The 26,304-nt window shown below is 40.6% G+C and overlaps 1 protein-coding gene across 1 annotated transcript in view; it reads left to right on the plus strand.

Moving 5' to 3' along the window:
- Positions 1-26,304, plus strand: part of LOC141913354 (fibrocystin-L-like) — a 35,518-nt gene continuing 9,214 nt past the window's right edge. Inside the window, exons 1-43 of the mRNA XM_074804859.1 lie at positions 1-64; positions 2,901-2,975; positions 3,340-3,484; positions 4,705-4,795; positions 5,180-5,237; positions 5,454-5,601; positions 5,934-6,007; positions 6,112-6,154; positions 6,538-6,608; positions 6,686-6,796; positions 7,125-7,223; positions 7,336-7,595; positions 8,192-8,283; positions 8,628-8,787; positions 8,998-9,109; positions 9,408-9,551; positions 9,773-9,933; positions 10,055-10,404; positions 10,515-10,684; positions 11,358-11,503; positions 11,792-11,927; positions 12,007-12,161; positions 12,326-12,448; positions 12,676-12,781; positions 12,868-13,128; positions 13,332-13,459; positions 13,573-13,702; positions 13,905-14,100; positions 14,243-14,490; positions 14,878-15,060; positions 15,143-15,319; positions 15,882-17,378; positions 17,482-17,625; positions 19,974-20,145; positions 20,259-20,421; positions 20,889-21,048; positions 21,531-21,610; positions 21,697-21,826; positions 22,209-22,571; positions 22,889-24,378; positions 24,870-25,035; positions 25,319-25,570; positions 25,833-26,096. Of these exons, the coding sequence (XP_074660960.1) occupies positions 1-64; positions 2,901-2,975; positions 3,340-3,484; positions 4,705-4,795; positions 5,180-5,237; positions 5,454-5,601; positions 5,934-6,007; positions 6,112-6,154; positions 6,538-6,608; positions 6,686-6,796; positions 7,125-7,223; positions 7,336-7,595; positions 8,192-8,283; positions 8,628-8,787; positions 8,998-9,109; positions 9,408-9,551; positions 9,773-9,933; positions 10,055-10,404; positions 10,515-10,684; positions 11,358-11,503; positions 11,792-11,927; positions 12,007-12,161; positions 12,326-12,448; positions 12,676-12,781; positions 12,868-13,128; positions 13,332-13,459; positions 13,573-13,702; positions 13,905-14,100; positions 14,243-14,490; positions 14,878-15,060; positions 15,143-15,319; positions 15,882-17,378; positions 17,482-17,625; positions 19,974-20,145; positions 20,259-20,421; positions 20,889-21,048; positions 21,531-21,610; positions 21,697-21,826; positions 22,209-22,571; positions 22,889-24,378; positions 24,870-25,035; positions 25,319-25,570; positions 25,833-26,096 (9,298 nt within the window). The remainder of the gene's footprint in view (positions 65-2,900; positions 2,976-3,339; positions 3,485-4,704; positions 4,796-5,179; positions 5,238-5,453; positions 5,602-5,933; positions 6,008-6,111; positions 6,155-6,537; positions 6,609-6,685; positions 6,797-7,124; positions 7,224-7,335; positions 7,596-8,191; positions 8,284-8,627; positions 8,788-8,997; positions 9,110-9,407; positions 9,552-9,772; positions 9,934-10,054; positions 10,405-10,514; positions 10,685-11,357; positions 11,504-11,791; positions 11,928-12,006; positions 12,162-12,325; positions 12,449-12,675; positions 12,782-12,867; positions 13,129-13,331; positions 13,460-13,572; positions 13,703-13,904; positions 14,101-14,242; positions 14,491-14,877; positions 15,061-15,142; positions 15,320-15,881; positions 17,379-17,481; positions 17,626-19,973; positions 20,146-20,258; positions 20,422-20,888; positions 21,049-21,530; positions 21,611-21,696; positions 21,827-22,208; positions 22,572-22,888; positions 24,379-24,869; positions 25,036-25,318; positions 25,571-25,832; positions 26,097-26,304) is intronic.

A 26,304-nucleotide genomic window follows, 5' to 3' on the forward strand; every position in this document is an offset into this window, starting at 1 on the left:
ATGGAAGCAAAAGCGTTGCTTTTAGTGTACCTGGTGTTTGCAGTTGAACCCGCTCTATCATCAGGTAAGTTCGTTTACTCCTTATCATCGAAATGAAATAAAGGTCCCACATATTTCACTCTGTCGCGCTTTATGCTTATTTTTGCAATAGAAAGCGTTCATTCATTTCAAGTTGATACAGCAAATTCCGGCAGCTTCACACAATTTTACTGAAGTTACCTTCGATTTTATATTTCAATTTTCTAAACGTTTACATACTTATGTAACATTAACTATCTGACCGTAGGCTAAATTTGTTGTTTTAAAATCTATTGGAATAATTCTCTGATAACCAAAAACCTTCCTTCAACTAAGTTTTGCTGGAAACGAAGTATACTATTGTAATTAATGTATATTTGTGTATAATAAGTTTCTGTATGATAAGGATTGATTGTCGTGACTGCCCGCTCGTAGAGAAATTCTTCCCGAAGCGAACTATCATTAAGCAACCGTTACATTAAATTATTAATCTATTTATTACTGATGTGATTAGTCGCGTTATTCGAATGTTGTATTATTCATCGCGTTTTGATAATAAGGCAGGCAAGGCAAACATTATTACTTCGAATGTATAGGAAACTGTTAGACGCGGTGACTGATTCTGACTGTTCCGAAAAAAAAACAACTAGGGACCTTTCGGCGAATATCGAGGCAGCCATACGATTTTTTTTCTTAGTCGAATTTCGACTTTTAAATTTTGACTTGCGTAGTTAGTGGAAATATTGAGTTTTTTAATACATGTGCGCACGCTATATATATATATATATATATATATATATATATATATATATATATATATATATATATATATATATATATATATATATATATATATATATATATATATATATATATATATATATATATATATATATATATATATATATATATATATATACATACATATATATATATATATATATATATATATATATATATATATATATATATATATATATATATATATATATATATATATATATATATATATATATATATATATATATATATATATATATATATATATATATAGATACTGTAAAAATTCAGAATTCACACTTTGGCACAACGCGATTGTCCAGTCACTTAGAATCACGTGCTTGCTTAGGCAGTATCGCATTTCGGCTTCGTTTTTATTTTGAGAATATTTTCTGATAGATTTTGCTTCTTTTTGGCCTCAAATCAAGTTAGTACGAAAGTAAGTGCATAGTATTTTGTACAAAAACAAATGAAAAAATGTTACCATTATTCAGTGAATCATTTGAAATCTCGATGCTGCCGGCACCTGGGCTGAACTTGAGTCAACGAGCAACGAATCGCGAAATTTCAGACTTTCGACCGGTGAAAACCGAGATTTCGCTCGGCGATAAGAAAAAGTCACAAACAAATATTTAAAAATCTCTGACTGATGGAGAGGGAGAGAAAGACTAATTCTAGTTTCCCTTAGGATGACTGTTAGGATTAAATCGAAACGTCATTAGCCCAAGGAAACTTTTTTTCCACTCTTCCGGAAGACAAGCATTCTCAAATCGGACGAAACAAACTCTTTATCATAAAAATGCAAAAGACAAGATATCTTCTCAGCTGGAGACTATCGTCAAGTTATTCACGTCTAACTTTTTTCTAGAATAAATTCCGCTTTTAATCTTTTGGATTTGTCTTCACGATCATACAGTATTTCTCTATGTCTGAGAGTGGCTATTCTATACTAACATCGTCGAACATGTAGCCGAAATTTCGTGTCCAACTTGAACTTCATGATAACTATTTTCATCATTTCAAAATTGCACAATTCATCGATTACGCTGTGGCTTATGCACATGAAAAAAGAAATAATGCTTTCACTGCTTGTAGAATGAATTCATAAATTTTACATCGTTCGAATTTGAACGGTTCCTTTAAGCCGAAAGCCGATCTATCCGACACGTGGGTGCAAATTCGAAGAAAGCTAGCCATTTAAGTTGACGCCTCCGGTTAAAACGTCTGTTCATTCTGAATCTCAACTCACGGAAAATACAAAAGGACAAATTACGAAAGGACAAACGAAGGAAATATTCGCTCGGAAAAAACTCATCGTCACCCCCGCCGGGGTTACGTTGTTGTTCGCGTTCGTGTCGAACGTTATCACGAAAATTATGTCATTCGTTGCCGAAATCGCCTGAACCGAGAACAATATCATTAAAAGACATCGCCGAAATGAAAACAAAATATGGAATCGAGGAAATAGATTAAAACCAACAATATGACCGGCAATATCAACGCAAATAATGAAAATGCCATGATTTTATTGATTCACGGTTTAGGCGAACGACTTATTGTGACTGAGAAGAGAAGCGCGGCCGAAAAAAAATATCCCATCACGAACTGCATTTTATATCATTTTTTCTGTAGTTATAATGGAAATATTCATTCGTGTGAAATTTCTTTCTCTGTCACGAAATCCATGACGTGGATTGTATAAACAAAATTGAAAAACATACGATCAGGGCACAGCTTCTTTGTCATGACTTTACCTCCAAAGTGGTTTTAAATCTCCGGTCTGATCTTATGTTGTTGAAGATTAGCTATAAAACTATGACGGTCTTAGATTGGTCTTAGATCTAAGCCCTGATTGTGCAACTGGGCGGTTTTTTCAGATAAGATAAAGTTTCCTTCGGATACAAGTGGCTTTCCTTGAAATTAATAAATGTATCTTTATTCTATATCATATACCGCATAATGCCATGTTAAGTTCTCAGATTCTGAATTAGATGAATGTTTGTATATGTTATCCATTGTATACCATAGATGATACACGGTTTCACATTTTGTGTTTCGGTGCGGGGTTTATAGATAGATATATCAATTTCAATTATTTTCAGAGCTTCCGAAAATAACGAGGCTTCGCGTCAATCGCGGCTCCAAGAACGGAGGAACTCGACTCGAAATGGACGGAAGTGAGTCTACCCAAGAACCCATATAGTAATACAAAAATAGTAATTTACTCAAAATTTATAGAAAATAAGACAAGCATTAAGATAATGACGAATTTCCACAATCGAAAATATCAATGTATACAGAAAATAAGTTTTGATTTCGTTAGTCATTTGGGCTGGGTTTCACAAAAATTTACCAACCCTTGATTCAAAGAAAAGGAATAAGTTTCATTTGAGTAACCGGGCCTTAATCCTTAATCCGAGTTGCCAGTTTCCAAAATGTTCCATGACACAAACCGTAACACCAACATAGTATTTTCCAGACTCACTCGGTATTATCAGTGCTTACGGTATCTAATACTTTTGATATCTGATATTTTCGTAGTAAACTTTGCTGCTAATCAGTTCAATTTCGGCGAAGGAAACGATCATTTGGGAAATGAAGTGAATCTCGTGTCCGATACGAGATCCTATCCGTGCGACATACACAAAGACGGCTGCACGGAAATACAACTGATGTGTTATACCAGGTATGTATGTTACCCAGCTTACACGATGAGTCGTCAGTTTAAATGTAATTTCAATCGGTAAAAAGTGATGACCCCGACCAGTTGTCTGTTCGAAAACATAAGGATCCAGTTCCACGGTTGTGAGTAAGAGTTAAAGTTATTTCATTTTCAATGAGTAACTCGGAGTCAAATCATATCTCGGAACTGTGGAACAGGACCAAGAATAATTAGCACAATTTCACTTTTTTATCATCTATGTTGATAAGCGTATTAGTCTGGAACCAGGATTAGATTTTTGACACAATGGGTAAAAAAATTATTTGAAAAGAACTGATAGCTTTCTATGCGAGTCCTTTTTAACTCGCGACTAGGAAACCAGGTCATAATGGGTACCGGCCTGGCTACTATGGCGAGGATTCTGCATCGATTCGCCAGGTTCGCTAATGGTTACACCGCCCTCACCGTGCTTCAATTCCTTCTACATTTCAATCAAATTCGAATCAACTTTTCTCATTAGTAAATCAATTTACCATACACTCATTGGGAATGTCAATCCTATAACTATTTGATGACTTGTTTGACAACATTTCCATTTTGGAGCACAAAGTTCATTGAAAATGAACTAATTTTCATTACCCATCATGTGCCAGTATACCCGATTGCTGGTGGGTGATATTTAAACTATTTCTGCGAGCAAATCTGCACAGGATAATCCCTTTTTTGAAACGTAGCCCTGGGTATGAAGATTTATGATGACGTCACATATCTCACCAACTCATTTCATCTTCGTCCCTACAACGAGGCGGCTTAGTGACGTCATTAGAGCGACCATGAAGGAATATAAAGGACTTGTTGAAGCGATTCAAAAAGTAGAGACCGTAATTGAACAACACGACCTTGAATTAAGTCAACGCAAAATGTAACAAGATGTTTGTTAATTTGATTTTCTAATCCTAGTGGCCAATTCAAGAACATTTTCCGAATCGCCTTATGTTGATCCAGTTGACAGTTCGATTTGAGGAGTTAACTAGATTCACGATTTTAGCGAAAAAGAGTTCGTTCGTAAAGCGCCTAAGGAGGCCTGAAATAATAGTATTGACGTCACTGAGCCGCATCGTTGTAGGCCGTATGGCAACTTAAAGCGAGACATCGAAGCGGATATTAATAGGCTGTAAAGCCTCCAATGGATCCGTCAATTGATGATGATGAATAATGAATATTATTTTTTTCTTTGTAAACAGACCGATGGAAGTGGGAACGTACACGATTAAGTTAAAAGTCGACGGCCAGAGCGTGCCGCAAGACCGTATCTGCAGTTGGTGTACATTCAGGGTAAGCTATTAGAATTCATACAATCGCGACTGACCAATCCAAAAATAGAAAACAATGAAACAGGAGTGTCTGGTTTTGCATCCATTTTAATGCTGAACAAATATCGTATCGTGGCAAATTGTGTCGCCTAAATTTGATTCTTGTTTTAACGTTGCATCGATAAGTTCATCTGATTTAAAGCAGAAAAACACTATTCATAATTTCTATCCTGTGTAAAAAATGACAAAAACTGCAGTACATTTAATTTGTTTTCTAATTTTCCTCGGGGATCAGCCATCTTTAACATACATATACGCACGTGGCACGGACATGCGTGCACTCGTGAAGAATATTTCTTTTCACTTTTCAGGTCGATCTTATTCTTTTGTATCTTATTTATTTCAGGTAAACGACCACTTTACGCCTACTGTGGATTCGCTTCAGCCTGCAGTTACTCATCCAGGTCTGTACTAAGCCACGGGGCCGCTTTACGCTTAAATCATTTTTTCTTTTCAAATACGGATGGTTGTTGAACCGTTCTGTCCCCCGGCAAGGAGCTTATGTCCTGAACATCGATGTGGGGGTGGATAAATCAAACGGTTGAATTCTTTTCCATAGATTCCCAGGCTATATCGCTGTCGCTTTGATCATTAAGTATATGTAATCATAAATGTTTCAGGCTCCCTGTTAACGATCAGAGGTAGAATATTCAGCGACAAGTATGGTAGTCACATCGACAAGAGCTCAAACAACAGAGAAGAGACGATATTAAGGGCTTTCGTCGGTGGCAGTAAATGTGAACTACGCGACCAAGAAGCCGACGCGCTGTAAGTTATCGACTCAATGTGTTTATCAACGTATTTCTAAATCATATGTATTTTGTTTTCAATAGAAATATATAACAAATAAGTAAGGATTTGAGCGATTGATGAAGAAAGATTCATTATAAATAAATCAAACAAAAACAAAATAATCTTACTAACATGCGATGAAACGATCTCATTAGTTATTCAATATTCATTTCAAATTTATCTGTTATCTATATTCAGGTTTGTAGTTAGTTTATTATGATTCAATTGATTCACTATTTGTTTCCGATTTTCTGATTTTATTTCATTCTAAATGTAATTCGTGCATTCCGATCCAATTCAATTTGCAGCTACGGTTTGTCATTGGATTCGTCTAATACACGGTATGGCACGATGAAATGCAAGATGGAAGGCACATTCATCGGTACGGAACATTATGTATATTCTCTATCTTTCAACAAATAATTGTTGCTATATTCGAATTCTTATCAAATCAACTATGAAACAAACTTATTGTTTTTTTTGTAGGTGCTGTAAATGTGACGTTTCTCGTCAGCAAAAATGCGGGCAGGTATGTAGTGGGTCATCGCATATTCCATAACGAGTGTTCTTCAGTTCTTGAAATGGACATGATTGTCCGTCTAGATGGATGATCGATTGATTGATTTTACTAGACTTGATTTGATTTGATTCGATTGATCGATTGATTGATTGTTCGATTTGATTTGTTTTGACGCTGATTTTGTGTCCCTTACAAACCAATGCCCCAGTCGGGAACAAAGAGGAGGCTGGATTCTCAAATCGAAAATCGAAGTACATACCCGTAGTTCGATGGTTGGTCAAATTAGATATTTTTCATTTATAATCGAAGTGCATTGAAAATTTCGGCGGCCATCTAAACATGGACAACAAATGAGGGAGATTTGATGAAAAAAAATCTTTCACTATACCTAGGTCCATCGCGAACCCGGGGCTTGTGCACGTAATGCCGGACCAGAAACTTGGCATGCTACAGACTTATGCGGGTAAGTAATTTTAAATCCTGAAATGTTTTACAACAACGCGACCAGACGTCGGTATTAAGCGGTATTGATTATTTCAGATGTGACCGGTGTCGATTTGCACAGAGGCAGCACTGAAGGCGGCACGCGTCTGGTTATATCCGGAGTCAACTTCGACAATACAACTGCTCCACCTAAAGTTTTCATCGGTGGTGAGTCAATTATCGAAAATTCGAATTTCATCATAGTATAGTATCAATAGATTCTTTCGTCCAAGAATCTATTTTCTATTTTCATATTTTCCGCTATATTAATCTGCAAAGTCGCAGAAAATTCGGCCATTTATCGCCTTTCTAAACGTGCAGATGAATATGGCTGGAAATTGGATTAAATCAATATCCCCAGTAGGCCGTCGCACTGTCTTGATATTAACGCCAGCTCTCCAGTGCATAGTATTATGGAGTGACGCAAATAGGCAGTCTTTCTGGACTGGTTTAACCAATAATCTACTTAATAAACTTTCCTCTATTACGTTTTTAGGTGTGGAATGCCCGGCAAGTTATGTCAATTCCACTGAAATAACTTGTGAAACTCCTAAAAAGCCACGAGATGGGTCGGAGTTCTGGTCGGTTTATCCGGGTACGTTGCGATTTCGATTTGATAACCGATCTTTACGCCACAAATCTTTTTATGTTATGCGCAAATAACCAAGCTTTAAATCAACGATTTTATCAATCTTTTCCAATTACAGGCAGTATCGGTGTCAATCAGGAATTCTGGAATATGTCGCGTACCAGCCATGAAGAAATCAGAAATAAAACCCCGTCGGACCCCGGGTACAGTTCGATTCACGCGCAACGACTGTCGTACAGTTCTAGCGACATGCCCAGAAACGATGCCCGAATGAAAGCGTTTTTCGTACCGCCCTACACCGGGCTCTATACGTTCTATATCAAGGCAGACGACAGCGCCGCCCTATATTTCAGCAAAACTGGTGATCCTGCAAACTTGGTAAGTTCATTGCTACGCTTACGTATTCTATTAGTTAGTATAATACTAGTTAGTATGATCACGATTGGTAGAACACTATATCCGTGTTGACGCGATGAGGAGAGAATCCCACAATGATAATAAAAAGTCCGAAAATGAAACTTCGAGATAGTAGTTTATTTCAACGTTTCGACTATATCCTAATAGTCATCTTCCGGAATAATATTATTCCTGAAACATTATTCCTGAAGATGACTATCTCGAAGTTTCATTTTCGGACTTTTTATTGTCATTGTGGGATTCTCTCCTCATCTAGTTAGTATGAGTGTCATAAAGACAGTAGAAGTTCGTGTCAACCAAAGCCGATAGAATGACGATTTTCTTATGCTTCAATGGGACATCCATAGGTATACATAGCCGTATGAGATCACTGAATAATAGCATTTAGATAACCGAATGATGACATTTCAAATGTATTTTTGATATTAAAAAATAGACGTATTACTTCCAAATACGCCAAAAGATATCTATATCGGCCCGTTTTGAGTACGTGCACAAGTTACAAAACGTCTTCTTTACACGTAAATTTGTAATGAGAGATCTTTTGTTTTCTTCAGACGAAGATCGCTTTTTCGGCTCGGTACGTCAATAACTATAAGAGAGATCTGACGCAAAGATCCGATCGGATTCACCTGCAAGCCGATAAAAGGTTGGCACATAAAATAAACTGTAAAGATTATGGATCGAAGCTTTCGATATAGGTGTCGATAGTCATATTAATTTCATTATACTCCCGATTCGGGTTGTTTATTTTGTATTTTATATTTAATACCTTAATTTCAAATACAGACTGAACGTTGTTTGCATTTCCTTGAGTCGTCTGCGTCGGGCCTATGACAATTCAAATCAATTCAAAATATCTTTACTGCTCCGCCGCGGCCTAAGATAAGCATGCCTTTGTAAATCTTCACGCGGAGGTTGTTTAATGCGAAATTGAATTCGCCTAAACTTAAACTATTGGATGACATATTCTCTTCTTCTTGCATGTAAAAGCTATTATCTGGAATTGGTAAACGTCAATTACGGCGGACCTGGATCTGCCGACGTGGCTGTTCATTTCGGTGACACCCCGTATACGAAATCGAATACGATCGATGCGATCGCCGAACAACAACAAATTCAATTCAGCTCGAATCAAAGCCAAGAAATCCAGGTGAACAATCGTAAATCAATCAGAACTAGGATGTTAACATTCCTTTTCCGCGTATCTAAAGCCGGACGTAGGTCGGCCTTGCGACGGCTTGCGACTCACTGCGACGCGATTCACTGCGACCGCCAGCGACGACCTACGCCCGGCTTAAGGCGTGAAAAGGAAAATTGTAATCATTTCTATTCTAAAATTGTTTCATTTCACACATTACAGACTGTTGAATTATTAAACTGGTCGACTCAGTCTAAAACTAACGAGGTGCAGACAATCACAATATCGGGAACTGGTGACGGATACTCGTTAGGATTTGATGGCATGTGGACAGGTACATCTTATCTACATACGATTCTGTATAAGAACATATTTTGAAATATGCACGAGCATTAATTTGGTGTATATGAATCATGTCCAGACCTACTGATATTTTCAAGTCATATGTCTATGAACAGGACCCGAATCGTAGGCATAGATTCTTCAAGGGCTCAAAGATTAGGAGTTCATGGTTCATTTTGATGCTTGCATATTCGATTGAGTGATTTTACATAGTTTGAAAAATTGCATGATAAAAAAATAATAATGATGATATTGGTAATACATTGAAAGATGTGTATCAACTTTTTCAGAATTCATGGAACCAAACACTGGCGCTTCGGTCGTGCAGGAGAAATTGAACGACCTGCCAACTATCCGTCCGGGTTCAGTTACTGTAACGAGTCAGTCGGTCGGTACACCGCATACGTTACAGGTCGAATTCAATACAGATCAAGGTAAGAATTGATTACGTACGTCGAGAAATTACCAGTCAATTCGCGAAATATGATCTGGACATTATAACAACGTTATTATATAAGGAAGAAATATGTAACAAGAGATGGGGCTACACAGAGAAGCCGATTACCCATTCGCTTCAGGACTTCAGTGTTCTAGATAAATGTTTTAAGCGTAATCTGATTTGAATGTGTATTTGGTAGTTGCGTGTATTCTTCAGGTGATGTTGAAATGTTGGCCGTACAGATACTCGGCTCGAATTCCGGTCTTACGGTCGACGTGGCTGAAGTGACGCCTGGTATTGCCTCGTTGAAAACCTTCCAGTTGACAATGCACGATAGGGTTACCGCGCCTATAGCACATGGCGCCGATGCTGAAACGGTACGTTTACTACAGACATTAACTAATCAAGCACATAACTGCAAAGATTAAGTTTGGTAAACTATATATAATTTTTCGATGATTCTATAAGAACATTATTATATATCTATTACGTATTTAGGTAAAAGCCGCAATAGAGGGGCTGTTTCGACCGTTGTGCCCGACCATTCTGACCGATCCGCCGAGCTCTATCGTCACCATGGATTTCGAGGGAGTAAACCCGCCCGTTCCGTCCGGTACGCTGACCAAAGAGCGGTCATTCTGCGGCGGTCAAAGCATAAAAAACCCAGGTCGAATCATCGCGCCGTCCAGATCGTTCGACATCAGCGTCGCCGGACGGATGCTGTGTTTCGCCTACACCGGCTCGCTGCAACCGAAACTCAAAGTTTCTTACACGTATAAAGACAGAGGAGATACGGTTGAAGCTACGATCGATTTGGACACCGTTTCCAATTTCGTCGATGATGGAGCGTAAGTGTGGTTTATAAGATTATCAGTCGTATATCATTATTTCAAATTTTCGACCGACGAATTTGTTTTGCTGGGGGAGCTGCCAGTTATCCCACCGTTTTGCATTTCAGATGGCATTACCTATGTCACGATTTGCACACGTTGATGTCCGCGTCTGTACCGCAGCACATGTTCGGGTTGATGATGCAAACGGTGGACATCGTGAAGGTGCACAACCGCGACGTCTGGTTGGATATGATATCCGTCGTGCCAATGAACGTTGCCGATGTCGAGATCCCCAGTAAGTATATGCTACAGCCCGCTGAATTACTTTAGGCTAAACAAAAATGATACCTTGTTTCTCCGCAGCGGCCGGGTCATTTTTGTAAAATATGATAAAGTTTGTAAACAGTTCACTTCTATAGCGGCCGGGTCTGTTATTGTAAAATTGATCACGATTTTAAAAAAAGTAATGTATAGGGTAGATAGGCGGCCGGCCGGGTCAACATTTAAGCTCAGCAGAGCGGAGAAACAAGGTATCAATTTTTTTTAGCCTTAACATCCATGTCAACGAAGACATATATTCACCGAGATGAAGTAACAAAACCACGGCAGTGCAACTTCACTGTAGCTCATCATCCATCTCTTATAATCCCTCATTGATGAAAGCTACCGCCTAAATGACTATTAGTGTTCAATAAATAAACCCGATGAGATCCTTATGTATTGTATGTAACCTGAATTTCCTATGTAACTGTATATATACATGGACGTATGATCCATGCTGTATATAAGGCAATGTTTCATGTAAGAATATATGTTTATGAAAGTAAAACTTTACTGCAGCGAGGAACACCGTAAAAACTGCACATTTCAATCATTCTGGAAATATCCCCACCTAAAACAAGTAACAAGAATAGAATTTCAAATATACCGTGTATATATCTAATAGTTTCGTATTTTGTCTCAATAAGGAATGCCTATGCGAAGAAGAATTCCTCCGCCGCAAAAGATTTCAGACGTTAACGTCACAGCCATTACAGATGGCTACAGGATTAAGTTCAAGACTGACACCTGCGCGCATGGATTCTCTTTACTTCAACCTTACAACACGGTCCCGGTGCGTATATATCATTCGAGAATACCGAATTGCAGAATTATATAATGATGATAATTTATTTTTTATAATGATAATAATTTATTTTCGTAAACCATGATGCATATAATCACATGAACAGATTGACATCTGATGTAAGACCAAACTCTCTTTATGTTAAATAATTGAATCTCATTTTAATAATGTGCAGAAAACGAGTTCAGACCGAGAATCCCGATTTGCTGAATTTTGAATTTTGATGTTAGATCGCCCTGTCTTTTTGTTGAATAATTGAATCTAATCTCTGCGTAGAAAACAAATTCGGACATTACGTTCCATCAGTCGAGCTGGCCACCAACCGCTGCCATTCGAGTAACGCGAGAATCAACCGCTACGCCCGGTCTTAACGGAACCTTCGACATTGAATTCAAAGGCATGAAAGCTACGGGTAAATATCATATTCAAGACTTCATAAACTTATTAGATATCCGTTTTTAAGAACTTATCGACAATTTCACTCACTTCAGGTATACCGGTCGACGTGTCGGAAAAGGAACTCAGCGAATTTTTGAGTGGCAGTTTCGAAATGGGAAAACCAAACGTGTACCGTTCCGGTTCCTGTCAGGGGTACCACTACAAAATATCAATGGACAAACTAGCCGGAGATCAGCCACCGTTAAATGTAAGATTTGAAACTATGGATCGATATAGACATCATCAACTGCGGTTTCACTTATCAACTTTGAAAAAACTGAGACTATACCATTCATTTGACGTTGTTAATTCTTTCGCTTTTCCCTATTGACTCTACTCTGACTATAGATCGTAGTTCTTTTCGCTATTAAGGTCGACATGGAAAATGTAGACGGACCATCTGCCGAAGTTTTAGTCAAAACAATTGACGAAGGCGGTTTGTTCTTCGACCCGATTCCAGGATGGATGATACGCACAGTTGAACGCGATCCGCAGGTAAAACTACATGAAATTATTGAGATATGCCAAAACTACTATTTTCGAATATGCGATTAAAAGGGGTATGTTTAGATTTGCTTCTCATCTAAACCATTTGTTCCCTATGCCTACGCTCTCCCCAATAATTTGACCTGGTGTTTGCAGTTCGATATGTTTTTGGATTGAATGCAAATATCTATGAATTGACTGTATTTCGTGTAACGATTTTGACTCGACTTTTTCAGGTGACAGTTTTGGTGAATAACGTACCGTCCAGGTGTACTGGTAACTGCTCCTTCAGATGGGATCCTACCATTGTGCCTACGATTTCTTCGATATCGCCAACCTCAGGTATTGATCATAATCAGCATCATGTCCGTGCGTGGCCTTTTCAGTTCTCGTGTTTGTAATGGTGTTTGCTATTTTCTATTCGACAGGAACTGAAGACACCGTCTTGACGATCACGGGTACTTTATTTCCTGGAAGCACTTCGGATGTCGATGTGTTAATCGGTGGTTTGCCGTGTCTGGTGACTTCTAGCGCGCCGAACAGTATCTCGTGCACCGTCGGGAAGGGACCGACCGGAACCCATGATGTAGCCGTTAACGTTAAAGATGTAGGCTTGGCGTCTGGTTCCGCGACATTCCAATATCAACTGGTTGTGTCGTCGTTCCAACCTGTATCTGGGGTTATAGCAGGTGCGTAGAAGAAATGACGGTAGTTTCAATTGTCTTTATCGGTAGCCAGCATTTCAAACTCCGAGTCCATAGTTCTTACGAATTAAAAAGTGGTGGTTATAGCTATATTTCATTGGGTCAATGAAGAAAAATTCTGTCATGCTATTAAGTATAGAATCCATCTGAATGTAGACTTGGTATGAGCGAGTTATTTTCCGTTTTAGGAGGAACAGAACTGACTGTTCAGGGTAAGGGATTTACGCAAAACTCGCTGGTTACATTAGGAAATAGCGACGTTTGCAATGTCAAACAAGTGACCTTCGACCAGATCGTCTGCGTGACCCCGGCAGTGGTGAGAAAGACATTTTCTGCTTGATATTCACAAATTTAAAATTTTCGAAATTCCTTAGGAACAGTTCAAAACTCTATCGTTCACACGAATCCGATAATTTCTCCAATGTTTAGGTAAGCGCTGGCGCTGTTGCCTTGAAAGTCACGATCGGTGGTATTGAAACAACTGCTGGTTCCCAATACACGCACGCCGTCGCAAATGGTTTCATCACGTCAATAAATACTTCTGTAGCCAATGTTGACGGTAAACATGATATTTTAACATTTTATCAAAAATTCATTATTATTTTCGAAGCCTGGAACAAATGACTAAGTTCTGCAGTGCAATTTATTTCTAAATGCCATGTTCCAGTCTCCATGATAACGACAAGGTGTATTGAGGTTTTAGGCTAATGCAGCAATCTCTTGTTATCTATCATTCATCGGAAAACTTTCGAAATTCTCAGGTACGACTAACATCACGATACACGGAACTGGTTTCGGGGCTTCGAAGCTGAATGAAAATTGCCTGCAGGTTGGCGCGAACTACGCGAAAATAGTATCATACTCCGACGACGAAATCAAGGCCGTTCTACCTCAAAATAATCCCGGGCAGTATCCACTTCTACTGAGCTTAGCCGCAGGCGGTTTTGCTGATTTGAGGTAAGTAAAATTATTTTTCATTAGCCATGTAAGCTGATAGACGACTAAGATCATGTGTTGAACGTCGGCAGGAATTTATTGTGGGATTCTCGTAATATCACATACCTAGATAAACTTCGAGCCTATTTCCATCTTTATTCAGAACTAACAACATTCCCGAGATAGTGTATATCTTACAAGTGGACGCGGTCAGCCCGCTGTTCGGCTCGCTGTACGGCGGATCCGAAATCACAATCGAAGGCAACGGTTTCAACGCGAATTTGTCGAGAAACGAAATCAAGTTCGGTGACGTGCCTTGTCGGGCCATTTCGGTCAGCGGAACGACGTTGATGTGCCGTTTGGAATACGCCGGCAAAACTCATCGAGTAGATAATCTCGGGGACAGTCCTGGTAAGTGAAATACACTGTAACCTGATAGACCGATATTAATCTCAGTATTTCAGATTTAATGAGTAAAACCCACAGTTGCTGATATTTTAATTCTGACAGTTAAGACGTTTAAATAAACCTCATAATCGAGAACTGAGACAGAGATGATGATGGCGATGAAGTTTTGTGAAAACTTCGAAACTATCAGAATAAACTGTTATATCAGCAACTGTGGGTTTCGCTCTGTATCTGCTTGAATATTCTCTAAGGGATGAATAGCTAATTGGTGCCAATTTCACAAGTCTAAAGGTGCCGCGTCAAATTGGAGTCTTATCTCCAGTTAAGGTTGTTAGTGAATTTGGTCGGCAAAACTGTTCTCACACTTGAGTCTATTTTCTATTCTTCTAGATTTTGGAGTCGGTTACAAGTGGACGCCGCAGAGACTGAACATCAGTACCGGAGATAAAGTGCGATGGAATTGGCAGCCACCACAACCAGATGTCGAAGTCGAGTTCATGGTCTGCCAAACGAAGACTATCGTCGACGAGGAATGTCTTGACGGTGGTTTCCGTAGCGGCCGAGGACGCGTTGGTAAGCGAGGTCCCTTCTCTAAATTTTGAAAAAATCTTTGAAACGCGGACTTCATTTTCGAATCGATACGTCTTTTTCAAAGGTGGATTTGAGCACGTATTTCGTCATACTGGTGTTTACTATTATTGGAGCGGTTTTGTAAACAGCGTGAGTCAAGTCGGCTTCCACGGGCAGGTTGAAGTAGTAAATAGAATGCCTAGCGCAGGAAAGCTTTCATTCGAAGTGAACGGGATAGCAGCCGTCCAAAATGTGGACTCAGGTACGTAAATCAAAATCGAAAAAAAGTACTAATTAGCAAAACCCACAGTCTGATGACGATTGGTAGAACACTATATCCGTGTTGACGCGATGAGGAGAGTATTCCACAATGATAATAAAAAGTCCGAAAATGAAACTTCGAGATAGTAGTTTATTTCAACGTTTCGACTATATCCTAATAGTCATCTTCAGGAATAATGAGATGACTATTAGGATATAGTCGAAACGTTGAAATAAACTACTATCTCGAAGTTTCATTTTTCGGACTTTTTATTATCATTGTGGGATTCTCTCTACTCCACAGTCTGATGATTTAACAATTCTTTCTGACAGTTTCGAAGTTTTGGCTCCATCATCACAAAAACCAAAATAACATAATAATGTTCATCATATTATTGTTATGCTATTGAGGGTTTTGCTCATTAACTCTGAATATTGAGAGTAGTATGAGTTTACCAGTCATCGAAAATAAAGCCTGCATTTGTTAGCGATTTCGAAGTAATCGATGAAGTTGTGTAGATGTGAATATGGACTAAGTCATTATTGTTTATCATATTTCATAGATGTTTCAATCATACAGCAACAAAATGATTCTTGCGTCGAAGTCTCCTATCCGATACCGAACTGCAACGAACCGGCAATATACAACGACGAAAATAACACGTTCGCTTTCGGATTCTCGGAATGCTTGACGCCGCGCGTAGTGAACATAACACACGAAATCAAAAATGGGTCGAATCGGTACGAATACTACCTGGAAGGCGACGGTTTCGGTACCGACCCGTGTCAAGCTAACGTAACGATCAGAGGCGAACCGTGCGACGTTATCGGAATAGCCGAGGACTACATCCTGTGCACGTTGACACCTGTCAACTCGGTACCGGTCGGTCGGCCGATGAAAATGGAGGACGTGTTGTCGGTTACGATCAATAATCGCGGTATCGCCGAAAACGCTCTGAACGAGTCGTTGACGTACTCGCCGATGCCGACGATTACAGCCGTCGAGCCGAGCGGAGGCTCGTTAGCCGGCGGTACCGAGATCGTCATTCGCGGCTTGCATCTGACAGACGACGCGTCGACTACGCAAGTCACCGTGCACGGATTCGCGTGCGCCAGTTTGAAACGAGTAAGCCACGATTCGGTCGTGTGCGTCACGCGTCCGAGTGCGGTCGAGAATACCGGTGATGTCCAGTTGACGGTCGTTACGGCTACTAATCAACACGTCGCTACGTGCCTCGTCACCGGCGGTTGCCAGTTTAGTTACGGCGATCTCCTGACGCCGAAAATCACCAGCGTCAACACGACCGTCGTTCAGAACGAAGCAACTCTCATCATAACGGGTGAAAATTTTGGTTATGATAATGCTACCGTCGTGTGGCCGTCATTCGCGGGTATCCCTTGCGCGCCAAACGACGTCACCGATACCGAAATTCGATGCAAAACTGCCGACGTCGTCGTTGGGCGCCACGCGTTGCAAGTGATGACCGACCTAGGTCTGGCGGCCGGTAGCCATTTTATCGACATCCGGAGCGATGCCCCGAGTATCTTACCCGTAGAAGGCGGTGTTAACGGAGGTAACGTGTTACAGGTGCGCGGATTTGGATTCAACTCATCAGACGTGACGGTAACGATCGACGCATTGGATTGCCCGATCGTGCGCGCCAGCACGACCGCCATCGATTGCACCGTACCGGAACACGTCGCCGGTGCCGTCGATGTCGTGGTCGTATCGAACTCAATCGCTTACCCGATCCCGACTTATACTTATTCCGACGCGTTGACGCCATCAGTTACTGCGGTAAGTCCGGCGAGAGGTAGCGCCGGACAAACCGTGACGATAACGGGAACAGGTTTCAGCAACACGGCCGCTGATGTGTCCGTCAACATCGGTACGGTTCCGTGCAACGTGACGTCAGCGAGTTTGACGCAGATTCAGTGTACGGTTGGAGCGCATTCACCCGGCTCGTTCGGTGTCCGAGTAATCACTAACAATGGCCTGGCCACATCTTCGGCGCAGTTCGAGTACAACCTAGACGTCACATCATATTCTCCTATGACAGGTTAGTTGAACCGAAAGTTAGAAATGCTTTTTCTAACGAAATTTACCGACTATCTATTCGGTATCAGTTATTGAATTGTTACACGCTGTCTCTTATATTTCAGGAAGTTTTGGCGGCGGACAGACGATTACGTTAAACGGAGCAGGATTCTCAGGAGGTGAAACGCAAGTTACGATCTGTGAAAATCCGTGTACGATAGTGACCCTCACAACAACTCTGGTCACCTGTCTCAGTCCTACTAATCAAGGTCAGTTGGTTTCTACAGTAAATCTAAAAACACGGTGAAATTTACCCTAAATCGTCTGTTGTAAAAATTGTACGAGTTGCCATTTTTGCTGTCCACCATAGAATCTGTACACCTCCATTTTGAGCTATCTCCCGTAAATAGACGCCGATTTCGTTGTGAGATATTTGTTGTAAAGTGATCGTTATAGGCTCGTTTGAAGAAGAAAGTCTTGTAGTTTGTATTAAAGCTAATTTCATGTGAATCGGTTGAGGATTTTTGGAATTACGGTCGATTGAAGTGGAGAGGTCATTTTCAGATTGTTGATGATTAGTTGCCATCCTTCGTTTTTTATTATACAGGGATACTGGGGTTGGTCATTGATATTGGTTTTATTCATTCACTATCAATTGTGACAAATCCTTGTGGTCATCGCCTGCGATGATACGATGACACGATGAAAATCGTGTGAATAGGTCTTGCCAATCAGTAGCAATGCATCATTCCATGGAATGATACCGCGTCCGGGGGTTTAATATAAGATATTCCAACATTTACAACACATATTTATATCATACGTATTTAGTTACATTTATATTTTGCGCGATAATGGACTTTCACAAAATCCGGGGAAATTGTATCAGATTTATGAGAATTCATTTTCTATTCGCGGTTGACAGTAGATCTTACAAATGAATTTGTAGTTTTAAAGAGTTTGGTGATATCTCCGTAGTTATATTAATTTTCCAATACGCGAGTTAAACGCGAGTCAGTTCTAGTAGATTCTTATACTGCCAGTACACTCTCAATCCTCAAGAACAATGAATTCTACTCAGATTCACATTGGTCGAACTTATAACAGTTATGTCGTTATCATGTCCGTGGCAACCAGATCTGGAAGCTACCTTACTGTGTCACTGGTCTTTCTACCCGTCGTATTCTTGTTAGGAGCTTTCGGAAATTCAGCTACTTTCCTGATAATGATAAGTCGCAGATTTCGCAGTTTATCCTACGCTAACTATCTTATCGTTCTGTCAGTCTGCGACTGTTTTGTTTGTATCAATTTAGCTTTCATGCCCGTTTTACAATTTGTTCTCTTGCATCTAAAAACTCATCCTATATTCTTGATGAATTCATTGATCACTTGTCAAGTCTACGAATTTGTCATGGCTTGTGCAGCCTGCAACAGTGCTTGGTTGATAGTAGCAATATCTCTAGAACGCGCGGGAGTTGTGCTCTTCCCGTTCACATCTCGTTTGATATGTACACCGAGATTCGCTCGATTTGTTGTACTGATAATTACCGCAGTGAATGTTCTGGTTCTGTATCTAACACCTGCTTTGTCGATGAATTTTTCCGACCAGTTTTTCGGATGTTACTATGAATTGTCCGACCAATTAACAACTTTCATCGTAGGCGTCACACACGCGTACCTTCTACCGTTAACTTTAATCATTATATCGAATTCTGTGATAATATTTCAGTTATTCGGAGGTTCAAAAATGGTTTCGTCCGATCAGAAAACTACAAAATCAAAACGTACAACAATAATGCTCGTAACAGTTTCACTCGCATTTGCGATAGCGACTCTTCCAACGACTATTACTACATTTGTACCAATCCCACCAGAACAGAGAGATATTCTATACGATATTTTCAATCAGTTTCAAATGTGTAACTATGTGGTAAATTTCTACATATATCTTTTACTGGGACGAGAAATTCGTGAATATTTCTGCTTAGAAATCCGCTGTAGAAATTCAGACAAATAACTATTGATTTCGACTTTGTTCTTATCTGCGAGTCATTGTACATTTATTGTCCTGGGTGTCAGCAGGGCTCATAGTGATCCATCTTAAATACCCCTAAGCCCCATTGTTTTGCTTCGTTGTTTTCTCTTGGTGATGGAGTATATCGAGTAACTGTTGTAGTTAAAGAATCTAGGAGATGATGCTATTCCATTTCACACTCTCAGAAAGAGAAATCTGCGCCTCAAGCAGCGGTTTCAGCTCTTGTTGCTGCTACCACCACTGTTGCTGCAGCTGCTACTGCTGCTGCTGCTGCCGCTGATACCGCTGTTGTTTTATCAGTGTTTTGTTGTAATGAGGCTTGTTGTCTGTTTCTCAAAAATCCCCACCCATCACGTGACTAACGCTGGCTACTTCTTCGGAAAATGATGAGTGTATGCAACAAGTAAATGTATATCGATAGAGTTACATCGATTGGGTTCCAGAGCAATAGCTTATGATAACGTGTCGAGGGGGTTCTACCATTTAACGTCTCCAAACGTAGATATTCGAATAGAAATACATTGAACGTGGTCAGCCAATTTATTCATTCATTTGTTTATTCATTGTTCTGTGTGCGTTTAGGCAGCGGTGATGTTAACTGCGATGTCAGCGTAAAATCAGGCGCGTTGAGAGTGAATACTACCAACAAATTCACATACAGCGACTCAAAAACTCCGACGTTAGCAGCAGTCTCGCCGCTGAGAGGAGGAACTGGTGGCGGGACTACGTTGACAATCACCGGACAAGGTTTTGGGTACGTAGTTTTATATAGATTACTTCGTCATATAATAGCTGATATTGAAAACACGGATCTCGAAGTACAAATTAGTTATTATTAAACTCAAAATCTGCGCTATTTTATCGTAGAACGAACTCGGCCGACGTATCGGTGAAAATCGCCGGTAGCAGTTGCGTCGTCTCGGCCGTGACGAATACCGCGATCACGTGCCAGACGGACTCGCATAGTCCATCAGTGAAAGCTACCGTGGATGTGAAACTGAACGGCAAAGGACTAGCAAAACACCCTCAGGTAAGTACTAGTGCGCAGTTTTAATAGTTATAGCAGTTTGTGTATAAGAATAATTCATTACTGTTACCGATACTTTCAACACGAATAAAGGTTTTTAGTTTTTTGTAGTACGGATCTGTGGCCCGGAATCATTCAGAAAATATAATTAATCATCTTCCAGTCCTCCACTGTATTTTCATTGAAGAAAAACATCTTCTTCATATTTCTGACTTGATTTTCGTTTTCTTCGTTTCCCCATCATTCGAATGCACATCAATGGAATTTCCAGTTTTTAAACATTCTCTTTCCATAGTCCCTCTAAGATTTTATCTGGAAAATACTCAAATAAAAGACAAATTATGTTTCTATTTCCTCTGTCTCCTTGATTTTAAAAAAGTCTGAAATGGAAAAAAATTCTTCATTTTTTCCTGTATCGACCATACTCAATAGTGATTGTAAAATACCTCTCTACGTCACTTTTCTTACAGACACCAGTCGAATATCACTACATAGATCTATGGTCATCGGTGTACACGTGGGGTGGTATAAGACTACCTGAAGATGGTGATATGATAGTGATCGGAAAGGGGCACGTTCTACTGCTCGATATCGCCAGTACACCGATCATTAAAATGATTCTCATCAAAGGTAAAATAAACCAAAAAACGATAGTAAGAAGAATCGAATTCTGAACTTGTCTATAAGGGGAGGGGGATGATGCGGGATGATGTATTAAACAAATTCCTGTACGGCCAAAAACCAGCGCTAGACATTTGAAGTGAATTTACTGGGTTTTTTTCTTGCAAAAGAAAACCTTTCGCTGCGAGAATCAAGACTTTATGTTTTTTTCTCATGCTAGAAATCGGTTCGGTTTTCTGGAGAACGAAATGGAAAAATTTTGTTTTCCAGCGTGAGAAAAGCAACAGTTGTTTTTTAATGTAAAATCTGTTAGTGTTGGTGTTTAGCAGTACGGATTTCTTTTGAAGTTTTGTCCCGGAGTCAGTCGTATTAAGAAATCAGCCACCATAAATTTATATTATATTTATGAATTTATGATCAGTTAAGAAATCGATATGCACAAGGATCATTAGAATGTGTGAAATAACGAGTTGTCATTTTCTTTTGCGCAGGAGGAAAATTGATATTCGACGATAAAGATATCGAGCTGAATGCGGAGAAGATATTGATACTGGACGGTGGTTTACTGCAGGTTCGAAAAGCGGAATCGTATTATTTTAGATATTCAATTTCTCGATATCGAGTGAGGGTAAAATGTTCACGTATCTTTAATTGCAGGTCGGTACTGAATCGGAACCTTTCCAACACACAGGAATCATCACACTACACGGGAACATGCGGGCTCTTGAACTACCGATATACGGTGCTAAAGGTATCGGAATAAGAGAAGGTTCGCTGGAACTTCACGGTGAGTCAAAAGGTCGGATTATGTGACCGTTGATCTAAGTGAACTATGAATCTGCCATTAAACACGGTTTTGATACTGAATTTAACGTTTTTCACACTGGCAGTAACGGATCCATGGGTCATGTATATGCATTGTACAAGACTTAAATGTATTGAGTTGACTTTTTTTTTAATGAACTCCACATGGCATTTTATAAATTTCTCTAGCATAATGGTCTAAAAAGGCAAAGCTTTCTATTTGAGAATGCTGTAAAATACGCCTCACTGTAAAAATTCTCAAAAGCGACACCTTAATTGACAATGCGTTTGATATGTGTTTGCAATGACCCAAAATGCCCTTGACTACGCACTTGTTTGCATCGTTGTGGTTTTTTTGTTAACAGGAAAACATGTGCCATACACATGGACGCTACTCGATCAAACCGTCGAACCTGGCAGTTCGAGCCTGACGGTGATGGATCCTATAACGTGGAAGGTCGGAGATGAGATCGTCGTCGCCACTACCGGCTTACGCCATTCCCAGAAGGAAACAGAGGTCCGAAGGATCACAGCTATCACCGGCAAGACTATAACCGTCGATGCACCTTTCGTATATAAACATTTGGCAGTGAGCGGTACATATGGCGGTCATACGATAGATAAACGGGCGGAGGTCGGTTTGTTGACGAGAAATGTGAAGGTCCGAGGTAGCTCTGATCCGCAGTGGCACGTCAAGATTCCTGCGTGCAAAGATGGTTTCAATACAGGTAATCTATCCTCGAAATTAATATATACCGGACAGATGAACTTTATTCGACGTATTCTCGACGTTAGATCTCTAGATATGGCTTAAGTTATCGGTTAACCTTTCACCTACGACAGGAGGCTTGAGTGCACCAACCTGACATTATCAAGAATGGGCAATCCCATGGGAAAGTTTACGTGAAATTTTTTTTTACGCATAAGATAAAGTTTTATCCTGTGATAAAGCTTAAGTTGGATATAAGTCGGATTGACTTTAAACCTATATAGACGAATCTCCATATAATAACATAATAACATTATTAACAACATTTCATTTCAGGTGAATTCGCCACGCAGACATGTTTCCAAGGGCGTTTCGGCGAGGAAACAGGAAGCGATCAGTTCGGAGCTCAGATTATATTCCACGCACCTGAAAAGGACAAGGATCTGGTCCACGGTCACCTGGAATACGTCGAAATCACGTACGCCGGTCAGGCATTCCGACTGGGAAGATACCCGGTACATTTCCATTTGAACGGTAACATGAACGGTTCGTACGTACGAGGCTGCGCAATACATCGCACGTTCAACCGGGCGGTGAACATACACGGCTCGCATCACGTACTCGTCGAGCGAAACGTCGTGTACGATGTGATGGGTGGAGCGCTGTTCCTCGAGGACGGCATCGAAACCGGTAACGTTTTCCAGTACAACCTGGTGTTGTTCGTAAAATCGAGTACGAGTTTATTAAACGATGATATTACTCCGGCGTCTGTGTGGATAACCAATCCGAACAACACGGTACGGCACAACAGAGCTGCCGGCGGTTCGCATTTCGGTTTCTGGTACCGGATGAAGGAACACCCGGAAGGTCCGTCGTTCACGAAAACCGTTTGCCCGAGGAATATTCCGGTTCTGGAGTTCAGCAACAACACCGCTCACAGCTTCGGCTGGTTTGGTTTATGGATCTTCAAGATTTATACACCGATGTTAGGCGGGTCGTGCTCGTCGAAGATCCCGACGCCGGCGGTGTTCGACAGTTTGACGACATGGCACAGTGAAAAGTGCGCCGAGTGGGTCGACTGTGGAGCTATGCAATTCACTAACTTCAAATGCCTGCATAACGAGAAAGCCGGTATAGAGGCTAAATTCCTTAAGAATGCCGAATTGTTTAGCGAAAATGGTGCCATGGTGAAAGATGCGATATTGGTGGGCGATGAGGTGCCCGGAACAGGTACACCGGCAGGGCTTATCGTACCGTTAGGTCCCGGGTTATTGGTGAAAGGAACGACATTCGTGGATTTCGCTTCACCGGGATCCGCCGCCATTAAAGTCGCTCTGATCGACGGTACGTGTAGCACTTACTGCGGTGGTTTCGCGAATCATTTCACCGGCACGACGTTCGCGAACTCGCCGAACAAAGCTTCGATACGATGGGCGAGCGAAGCCCGATTCTACGATTTGGACGGCACGTTGACCGGCCGCGGGCCGCGAATGCTCGCCGTCGCCAAAACAGGCATTCTACCGTCGGATCGATGCTACGCCTCGCCAGAATTTAGCGCCGGTAATTTCCCGATGGTTATCTGCGAAGAGGACGTGCACGTCGTTCGCTTCGCGTTCAATAAACCGAGTCCCGAGCACCTGCTCGCGAAAGACGTTATTTTCACCAACTCGCACGGCACGCTGGTTTCGCGATTCGCCGAGAAACGTATGACGCATAAATTCGGCTGGATGGTGGAACTCGTCGCCAAACAGCAGTATACGTTTAATTTCAACGATGTAGATCACATTACTAACATAACGTACGACGGAGCGTTCTTTGGCTTGAAGGTAATTTATAGATTTGCGTTAAAAGAGACGACATTCGCTGTTTCTGTCGATCACGTACACGCTAAAAATAACCTAGATAATATAATATATTTAATCCAATCAATGTATCCATGTCCCCAAATTATCATTCTCGATTATTTCAGCATATACATGACTAATGATATCCATTTGTTTGAATGAAGTAATTTTGCATTTAAAGAATCACATCATGATGATATTGAAATTATTTCCATGCTATATTTAGAAAAACCGTAATATAATTTCGGCAAGTTAGTTTTCTTGTTTTCAATAAAGCGTAGTTTTGAAATAAAAAAGTCCAGAGAAATCGAAGTGCTTACTTATGCAAGTCCAAAGCTCCTTACAGAGCGACTCCAACTCAAAATCTTCCAGCAGTTCATAATATTAACAACTCATTTCCCTGCATAAAACGTGTCACGAGAACAATTTCGCCGACAGATGATAATTCAAATATGCACGCGTTTTACTTGTAGAGCGAAGACTGGGTTATCATCAATCATAACTTTACACAGAATCCCGATCGTATGTCGATAAAGCCGGGAGATTCGCGAAACGCCTCCAGCACCGCGTTAACCTACGCCGGCAACGTGGACGGCGATTTCCATCTAAATCGACTGGATCGCGAATTCACCTACTTAGGTTTGTATGCATTTTTGATACAACCTTTCAACGAATCCGATCGTTTCTTATGAGTAAATCTGGCGTTGTTACTCGGCAAGCGTCCCGGGACACATATTGAAAATTTGTAGATGTTTCTAGATGTTACTAACTCTGAATAAACCTCAAACATTACTTTTCATGTGGGGAAATTGTTGAAATCAGTTCGAAAATTCTGTTCTGTGAATTGATAACATTGGGGACATTTTTTTACTAGATCTTATAATCGCAGTTTTAATCCTTGTTTTGAACTGTTCGTTTTCAGTTTCCGGAAAAGGTTTTACACCGGGGATAGTTGTCGGTAACGCCAGGTCAAACCCTACGTATTGTATAAGACAAGTACACTTAACCGTTGCAAAATGTTTCTTCAACGGTTGCGTGCTGCCGAAAGATCCCGGTTCGTTACCGCCACCGACAGAGCGTCCGGATAACTTCACGCGCTGGTCTGATCCGAATTCACCGCTATGGAAGAATACGTCTAAGCCGAAAGAAGGGGACGATTTTCTGATTCCACCAGGTACAGCTTCCTATGCAATTTAACGTGTATTGTGATTCTCAAATTGGTATCAGAGGTGTTTTTCAAATTGTCGATACCATGGTTTTGAAATTTGTTTCATCTCCAACCGGTGCAAAGAGTTCCTGTGAAGAGTCCCTAAGAATTGCTTACTAAGTCATTGTGACAGGTTGGAGAGAAAATGCAACGGGGCAAAAGTCGCTGTGGCCGCTGGGAGGTTTCTACGCTATAAAATCATGACGATCTTTCACTATTTCATCGATAGGTTACTGGGTGGTACTCGACGTCGAGAATGTACCAGCGCTCGGGACACTCGAAATCCAGGGCGTTCTGGAACTGGAGCCTCGCGTGCCGACGGGCAACTCCACACCGATGAACCTAGTTCTCAACTGTTCGATAATTTTCATTAACAACGGACGTTTGATGGTCGGCTGGGAAACGAATCCGTTCATGAACCGAGCTAGAATCATTCTACGCGGTAACCACAAGACGCCTGAATTTTCAAACTTCGTGGGAGCGAAAGCCATTGGTAAGTAACCTCATCATCGAAGTAAAAAAAAAATTTTTGCTGATATCAGAATGTACTTTTATATCATCGATATTGTGAGTTTTGCTTTTACCGTTCCAATAATGCAGTGTTGTTTATATATTTTGGCCAAAATCGGGCGTTGATTTGTTACGTCTTTCACCATAGTACGCGTATTGATGACGTCATCTAACCGTTTGATATGCTTAAA

The sequence above is a fragment of the Tubulanus polymorphus genome, chromosome 11 (assembly GCF_964204645.1).
Source record: "Tubulanus polymorphus chromosome 11, tnTubPoly1.2, whole genome shotgun sequence".
Lineage (NCBI taxonomy): Eukaryota > Metazoa > Nemertea > Palaeonemertea > Tubulaniformes > Tubulanidae > Tubulanus > Tubulanus polymorphus.